Source organism: Musca vetustissima, unplaced genomic scaffold (genome assembly GCF_032173495.1).
Source record: "Musca vetustissima isolate MV318-11 ecotype Yass unplaced genomic scaffold, APGP_CSIRO_Mvet_v1 utg4398, whole genome shotgun sequence".
In the NCBI taxonomy this organism is placed as follows: domain Eukaryota; kingdom Metazoa; phylum Arthropoda; class Insecta; order Diptera; family Muscidae; genus Musca; species Musca vetustissima.
Genome location: NW_026883621.1, coordinates 38,159 through 46,933, shown reverse-complemented (window position 1 = coordinate 46,933; position 8,775 = coordinate 38,159). Strand labels below are relative to the sequence as shown.

General features: G+C 38.1%; 1 protein-coding gene across 1 annotated transcript; it reads right to left on the bottom strand.

Annotated features, from left to right (window-relative positions):
- Nucleotides 1-1,726: 1,726 nt before the first annotated feature.
- LOC133330533 (G-protein coupled receptor Mth2-like) lies at nucleotides 1,727-8,475 on the bottom strand. The gene is made up of 6 exons (XM_061538969.1): nucleotides 8,338-8,475; nucleotides 2,989-3,148; nucleotides 2,743-2,931; nucleotides 2,375-2,629; nucleotides 2,082-2,235; nucleotides 1,727-1,925 (listed from the first exon to the last, which is right to left on the bottom strand). The coding sequence occupies exons 1-6, from the start codon at nucleotides 8,473-8,475 to the stop codon at nucleotides 1,727-1,729; spliced, it is 1,095 nt and encodes a 364-aa protein (XP_061394953.1).
- Nucleotides 8,476-8,775: the final 300 nt, after the last annotated feature.

Here is an 8,775-nt window from a genome sequence, read left to right as displayed (position 1 = left end):
CCCATTTGTATTCGCCTATAGAGACTCGTTATAGCTCTCTGCCTTCAGCTGAACTATAAATACACCCTTCAGCTCCTCTATAAAGTCTCATTTCAACTGGTCTACAAAGACCCAAATTAGTTCGATAGCAAAGACACCCATCACTCATGGTCTATAAAAACTCACTTCCAGTGGTCCATAAAGACTCCCTTCAGCTAATCTATAAGGACTCCTTTTAGCTGGTCTTTAAAGTCTTCCTTCAGTCTTTGAAGACAACTTTCAGTTGGACATCCGCCAGCTGGTCTATGAACACTTATTTTGCTTCAACTCAAAGGTTCCCCTCAACTAGTCTATAAAAACTCCATCCAAATCGTCTATAAAGACACCCAACAGCTCGTCTATACGGACACCCTTCAGTTGGTATATGAAGACTACCTTCAGTTGGTATATGAAGACTACCTTCAGCTGGTATATGAAGACTCCTTTCAGCTTGTCTATAAAGACCCCTTCAGGTCTTCTGTAAAAACTCCCTTCAACTCAAAAGTTCCCCTCAACTAGTCTATAAAAACTCCATCCAAATCGTCTATAAAGACTCCCAACAGCTCCTCTATACGGACACCCCTCAGTTAGTCCTAAAGACTACCTTCAGCTGGTATATGGAGACTCCTTTCAGCTCGTATATAAAGACTCCCTTCAGCTCGTCTATAACGACCCCTTCAGGTTTTCTGTAAAAAGTCCTTTCAACTCAAAGGTTCCCCTCAACTAGTCTATAAAAACTCCATCCAAATCGCCTATAAAGACTCCCATCAGCTCGTTTATATGGACACCCCTCAGTTAGTCCTATAGACTATCTTCAGCTGGTATATGGAGACTCCTTTCAGCTCGTCTATAACGACCCCTTCAGCTCGTCTATAACGACCCCTTCAGGTTGTAAAGAATCCCTTCAGCTCGTCTAAAAATATTTCCCTTAGATGGTCTACAAAGGCTTCCTCCAGTTAATCTATAAATATTCTCTTCAGCTCGTCTATAAAGACACCCGCCTTCTGATCCTTTCAGCTAGTCCATAAAGTCAACCATCAGCTGATCTATTTAGATTCCCTTCAGCTCGTCCGTAAGACACCCCCTCCGATCGCCGATAAATACTTCCATCAGTTGTATACAAAATTCTCTTCAACGCATCTCTAACGACTCTCCTCACACTTGAAAAGAAAAATATTCGCTTAAAAAATCCAAACTAGGAAAACTATTGTGTCCTGGTGAAAATATTTATGTTCGAAAATTCAAAAATTCGTTGAAAAAAAAATCACGCTTATTGGTTCTTCGATATTAGTTGTTCGTTTTATCTTTTTGTGCTTGGAAATTGGATTTAAAATACCAAAGAAAATTGTGTTGTTGGGAAATGCACTTATGGTATCTACCATACAATCTAAACTTGTGGCCCACACTCAGACGCATTACAATCAATTATGTATGTGGATATGGAAAATAGTTGTTTCATGTAAACAAATTTATTTTTATTATTATTTTATAATTTAATTTGCAATTCAACATATAGAAGAAGTAAACATAATTTAAATTGGACCTGGATGAATTTTCGTACTTTTTGATAAGGTAGAGTGGAATTGTACCGAATCTTGAGTATATGCTTCTTTGGAATTATTTCGAAATCTAAAAAAAAAGAAATTGTTTATAATTAAATACAAACACACACACGCACATAAGTATATCAAACAATTAATATGTGAACTCACTTTTTCTTCAATGGTCCCATCACCTCCGGTCTCACCACGAATAGTATGAATATTAGAACACCTTGAGTGGCATTACAAAAATCCGTTAGATCGAATATAAAATGAAAGTTCTGATGATCGCGCATAGCAAACGAGATAATGTCCATTATCCAGGATATGCCCATTATAAAAAAGAGGCGTATCAATATTAGAAGACTGCAACAAATAAAATACGATATATTAAGTGTAAAATAAATTTCAATTGCAAATCAACTACAAACAAATATATCCTCCATTAATAGAGGATATCTTAAACATTGCATTATTAACGATTATTTTTCCAAAAAAAAAAAAATACAATACAATACTTACTTTTCTTGCAAAAAATGTTGCTTGTGTAATTTAGCAAGTGCATCAAAACGTATTTCATATATTTTTCTTGAGACGTAGATAAATGTTATTGTACTGAAGATCATAATAATTGTACTGGGCCCATAGAAGTAGATAGCAGCTGACCATTTTCTAGCTAAAATTGAAGAACAACAAAGAGACCATTCATTTCAACAGAAAGAAGAAATTATTCTGAGAGAAATCTGTGACCACCTTTATGGTGTTGAATATATAAACCAATGTATGTGTGTGTATGTAAATATATTTGAACTTACTATCCAACCAACACACTTTAACACCAATTCCCGGCTTATACATCTCATCCACATATTCTGATAATTGACACCATATAAGAACGGCCGTCATAATACCCGTTAATCCCCATGCATATAGAGAGTAGATTTTGAAACGTATTGCACTTCGTTTGGGACAAAAATCCGTTGACGCAGCATTGAAATTATACCAAATTTCAAAACACAGGGCACTTATCCAGACAAAAGTGGCCATTATAAAGTAATAGCCAATAAAACCTGCAACAGGAAAACAAAAACAAAATGGGATTTTGAAATAATTAAAAAAAATACAAATCATATCTGCTGCGATCATGGCATATAAAAACATTTAAATTTCCAGTCACACTTACCAATTAAACTGCACGAGAAAATATGAAATACCGCTCGCGATATATTCAGTAGGGAAATTATCAAATAACTCACAGCCATGCAAATTAAATAGCAAATAAATATTTTATTTTTTATATTTTCTCTCAGTTCCTTCAACATCAAATACACGAAAATTGTTGGTATAATGAAAACTACCGATAGCAGCATACCTAAGGGATAAAAGAAATTAAAATCAGAATATATGTAAGGAAAAAACACCTACTCACCGTAAGTATTCAAAGTTGTTGCAGTATCAAGTTCAGTTGTCATGGGACAACTCAGTGGTAAAAAAATATTCTCATTTATAGTAGAGTCCCATTGTGGAGATAGACAATAACTGACAGTGTCTAAGAGCACATCGTGATCATCGAGGTACAGTGTACCGTTCTGGAAATAAAATGACAAATACATAATTTGCAACATCTCGAAATTTTATTCGGATACCCCGAAGAATAAAATACGTCCGTCTGTCACGATAGAGTTCGCAATAGTGAAGATGGCGAATTGAATTTTTTTACAGACATTGTATCTACTCCCTGGATGATTGATTTAAAAAATGGGGTATATCGCTCCAATTTTGGGAATTTAAAGATTTGTAGCATTTTAGTTTTGTGGACATTTTTTATTAGAAGCATATATTGTTGAACGGAAGCGCGGCATTTTAGGTATTATGAAGGTTTTAGCTGCATTTTCCCACCGAAATGGCAATTCAGTTTTAATTATAATTAAATTATAATTAAAGATTCATGTTAGCACATATCCCTCATATGACGATTCCGTCCATTTTTATACCCTACACAACTATGTTGTCAGGGTATTATAGCTTTGTGCAGCCCAAGAGTTTGTAACGCCGCGAAATATTGGTCCTAGACCCACCTTCAAGTATACCGATCGTCATATCTCGACTAGCTGAGTCGATCTAGACATGTGTGTCCGTCCGTCTGTCCACTATAACGTGTAAACACGATAGAGGCCACAGTTATGGACCAATCATCACGAAATTTTGCATGTAGGATGGGTTCTGGCCAATGAAGACCCCTATTTGGTAAAGATCGGTTAATATTTAGGGGATGAAATGGACCAAATACTAAATTTTTGTCGGTTTTTCTCCCAGAGGCCGCAATTATGGCCCGAACATCGTGAAATTTTACATGGAGTAGGGGATCGGGCCAAAGAATGAGCATGCTGTGATAAAGATCGGCCAATATTTAGCGGGTCAAATGGACCCTGACTTTTGTGTGAAAAATTACAAAATTTGTATTCTATGGCGAATATATTTACTCCCGAAGGACATAGACCCGAGAAGTTGACTGTATATCCAAGAGGAGTGGTTGACCTTTAAATAGATACCAATTACATTGTCATAGGTACGCGGATGTGGGAGTTACACTTAAATATTTGCAGGTGCTTACGTATTAGAATATTATTTAGTAACCCATTACCACACTAGAGGGCGGAAATATAGCTCTGATCGCTTTGATATTTTCCATGAGGATCCATGTATGGTCAAGGACAACGCCTATAATTTTCGGTGATGATCAGATAATAAATTTGGAATGAACTGGACCGAATATAGTATCGCAGAAAGTCAAAATATAGTATCACAGAATGTTAGATTTACGTGGAAGTTATGTAGGGTATCATATGGTCGGCCCCGTCCGACTATACTGCTTCGCTCACTGGTTTTAATTTATCATTCCGTTTGCAATTTCTTCTAGCCATGTCCGCCTGTGTGTACGACTGTTAAAATCACTCTAGAGATCGCCATATTTAAGATAGAGATCTGAAACTTTGCACAGACATTGGTTTTCCAACGGTTCATGTTTTGGTGTAGCTCCCATATAATGGTGCCCCCCAATTTTCAGTGTTCCGTAAAAATTATTAATATTAATGGAAGTTTCAGTGTAGCCTCTATACATCAATAACCTCCAATATTCGGGTTTTTGTTCACGTTTTTCAAACAAATTGACAGGATTCTCGTTGGGTGGCAAATCTGACTACCAACAAGTAAATATGTCTCGGACTTAATGTTGATCGAATCGGTTATTCAATTCGCTTCAAATTAAGTTTACTAGCTTATATTAATCCATTGAGTTTGGTTCAAATCGGACGTTCCGTTCGCCTAATATTGGATTTATTAATATTGAAGGTTTGGTTGAAATCGCATAGTCCGCATCGCATAGTTTTGACAATTTCGTGCGGGTGGTACCAAAATGAGTGGACCGATATTTCTTCTCTTTGAATTTGAACTAATTTTGGAAGAAATATTACGATCTGCAAAGATTGAATGAAATCAGTTACTTCATTGGAGAGTGCGGATTTGGTCCAAAGAAACATGGGGTCTAAAACCAATATTTCAATGAGCGCATTTTTGCCGTATCAAAGTGTATATACCATCATTAGCCATAAAGCTGATATCTCCGTTTTGGTAAAACCCCATATTTTGAGAATTAAATTAAATTAATTGATTTAATTTAGTTCAAAAATATGTGATTTGTGTATCCTTTTTGGCAATATATTAGCTGTTTCTCTTTTCCTCTGATGTAACTTAGAATTTTTGTAAAACAGGTTTGTTTTTTTTTATATTTATAGCAAGGTCGTTATAACCGATTTGAAATAAATGACAAATGAAAGATGGGACCGAATAAATAGTTCGTTATAAAAAAACTTTGGGACCAGAAAATTTGTTCGCTATAAAAGAAAGTTCTTTATAACCAGATGTTCGTTATAAGCATTTTCGACTGTATATGATTGTTCCAATGACGCAGAACGTGAATAGAATGAAGAGAAAGGAGATAAGACATAAGAAAAAAGAAGAAAGCTAAAAACAAAATATAAAAAAATAAAACGACAAAAAAATTCTGTGCCATAGAAACCCGTCACCACAATCGCAAAACAAACACACCCCCCAAAATTTGTTTTTCACACTCTCTCTCTCTCTCGCTCTCTCCTTTTATGAATTTCATTCATAAAATGCAGAAATCCCGACATTGACAACACTTTTTGAACGCTATTCAAATAATATACGAATTACTATGTCGTTTTTGGTGGCGTAGGGGATGATAGATACCAAGCAACGGCTCTGATTGGCTTTAACATGGCGAAGCCCAGGCTTATCTTGGTCCCTCTTTCATCTCAATTGTGGACACTGACCTCCCCGCGGTGCCACCTGGGGAGCTATTCTCATCACCCGATGAAATAGTGAGCTAACATGTGTCGCGAGTTCACCCATATGAACTATAAAAAATGGGTTGAGGCGTCGGGTTAGTTGCCAGTTAGTTGTCAGACGACTACGCCCTGTATTATAGTTGCCATGAAACGAGACATGAATTTGGATGCCGATTTATGGTTAACAGGAGAATAAAAGACCTTGTCTCCAGATTCACTCCAGTAGATGAGCGAATTGCTATAATCCGTATAAAAGCGAAGTTCTTTTACATCAGTCTAATTTGCGCCCATGCTCCGACCGAAGAAATAGATGAACAGACCAAAGACATATTTTACGAGCGCCTAGAAACAGCATATGACCGTTGCCCTGGCCATGACATTAAAATTCTGCTAGGAGATTTTAATGCAAAAATTGGAAGGGAAAATATCTTTGGCCCCACCGTCGGAAAATTCAGCCTTCAAAAGAAACATCCGACAACGGGATGAGGTTGATTGACTTCGCGGCAGCAAAAAACATGGTAGTTAGCAGCACCAGATTCAAGCATCTCGATATACACAAGGCCACCTGGATTTCTCCTGATCAAGTAACGAGAAATCAAATTGATCATGTTGTGGTAGACTTCCGATCGATCCGAGGAGCGAATATCGATTCGGACCATTACCTTGTGGCAGCCAAGGTACGCACCCGTCTTAATGTTGCAGCAAAGGTGCGATCTAATACAACACGGAAACTCGACGTCGAAAAGCTGCAAACACAACAGGTAGCCGAGGCCTACTCCACTCAACTTACCCATCTGCTTGAAGAAAGCACTTCTTGTCCCGATAATAGTATAGAAGCACAATGGCAAAGAATTGCTCACTCCCTACAAACTGCAGCAAAAAGAACAATTGGGTACCAAAAACCACCACCAAGAAACCCATGGTACGATCAGGAGTGTCGTAATGCTAGTGATATGAAAAACGCAGCGTATAGGGCAACCATGCGGACAGTAGCAACACGTAATGCGTTGGAGAACTATCGGGAGAAAAGGAGAGATGAGAAACCTATTTTCAGAAAAAAGAAGAAAGCACAAGAAAAACGAGATGTACAAGAGTCAGAATGAAGTCCGGTAATTTTACCAACGAGTAAAACACCAAACCGAAGGCTTTGGTGCAGGCACATCCTCCTGTAGAGATGAAGAAAGAAACCTGGTGACAGATACAGACAACGTGTTGAGGATCTGGAAGGAGCATTGCGAAAAGCTACTAGTATCAAATAGTGGCGATGAAGAAGATACCCCAGAACCAATAAGAGATGATGGTATAGAGTGTATACCACCTAGCCAAGATGAGGTCATAAAAGCAATTAATCGGCTCAGATAAACAAAGCAGCAGGAGCCGATGGGTTACCAGCCGAACTATTCAAGACTGGTGGCCAGATGCTGGTCAGGAGCATGCACCAGCTGATTAACACAATTTGGCTAGATGAATGCATGCCCAATGGTTGGAATCTCAGCATCCTGTGTCCCGTGCACAAAAAGGAGACAAGACGATGTGTGCCAACTATAGAGGAATAAGTCTCCTTCCCATCGCATATAAAGTGCTATCCAGTGTGCTGTGTGAACGATTGAAGTCAATGGTCAATGACATCATCGGACCATACCAATGCGGCTTCAGACCTGGCAAATCCACCATTGACCAGATTTTCACTCTGCGCCAAATCTTGGAAAAGACCCACGAAAAACACATCGACACATACCACCTATTTGTCGACTAGGTGTTTAAAGCCATGTCTGCGTTCGGCATTCCTGCAAAATTAATACGGCTATGCAGGATATTTTTAAGTGGCACAAAGTCAGCCGTTAAAGTAGGAAAGGACCTATCGGAGCCCTTCAATACCGAACGAGGATTCAGACAAGGTGACAGTTTGTCGTGTGATCTTTTTAACATCCTACTGGAAAAGGTCATACGAGACGCAAAGGTGAACATAAATGGCACTCTGTACACCAAACAACATCAGTTACTCGCCTACGCCGATGACATCGATATAATTGGTCGAACATCAAAAGGCATATAAAAATGAGCCTACTGATGGTTCCCGTAGAAGGGGAAGGCCACGAATTAGATGGAAAGACCAAGTAGAAAACAACATCTTGGAACGTGGTCTTCCAAATTGGTGGACTTGCGCACAAGACCGACGCGCTTGGAAATCTTTTTTAAGCTCGGCTTATGGAACAACCGTTCTGTAACAAGCCAGCTAAGTAAGTAAGTACTATGTCGTTTTTCTTATTTTATTATTGAAACCTTCATATTGTTGTAGAATATGTACTACAATTTATTTATCATCGCATTACTAATCTGAAACACACTGTGTGGTCATTTGACTCTCTCTCTCTCTTCAGCTTGTTTGTCCACCTCCACCCACTTACCTCCAGAATATTCCATCTATCCGTAGTATCCATAATAACTTGAGGTTTTTCACATGGCAATCCAATTTGCGGGATAAACTTTCTATAAATATTTACCATCACCTCATGCTGTTGATCGCCTGTCTTGATTATTTTCATTTTTATGGGTACATTTTGATATCGTGGAATTTCATTGCAACTCGCTGACGATTCATTGTAAAATTTTCCACGTTCACAACACAATTTAATACAATATCTGCCACTGTATTGGGGACCACAAACACACGCTCTGGGGTGTTCTGCAACCGATTTTTTATCATTAAGAAATTCTAAACGATAACTATATGGTCTAACATTCCTCTTGGCGATCGCATAATTTTCATAGATGTACACGCCATTGCCGAATAGTGTGGAATTGCTTAGATCGACAGTATCCCTAAAAGGACATTTCTCTTCTAT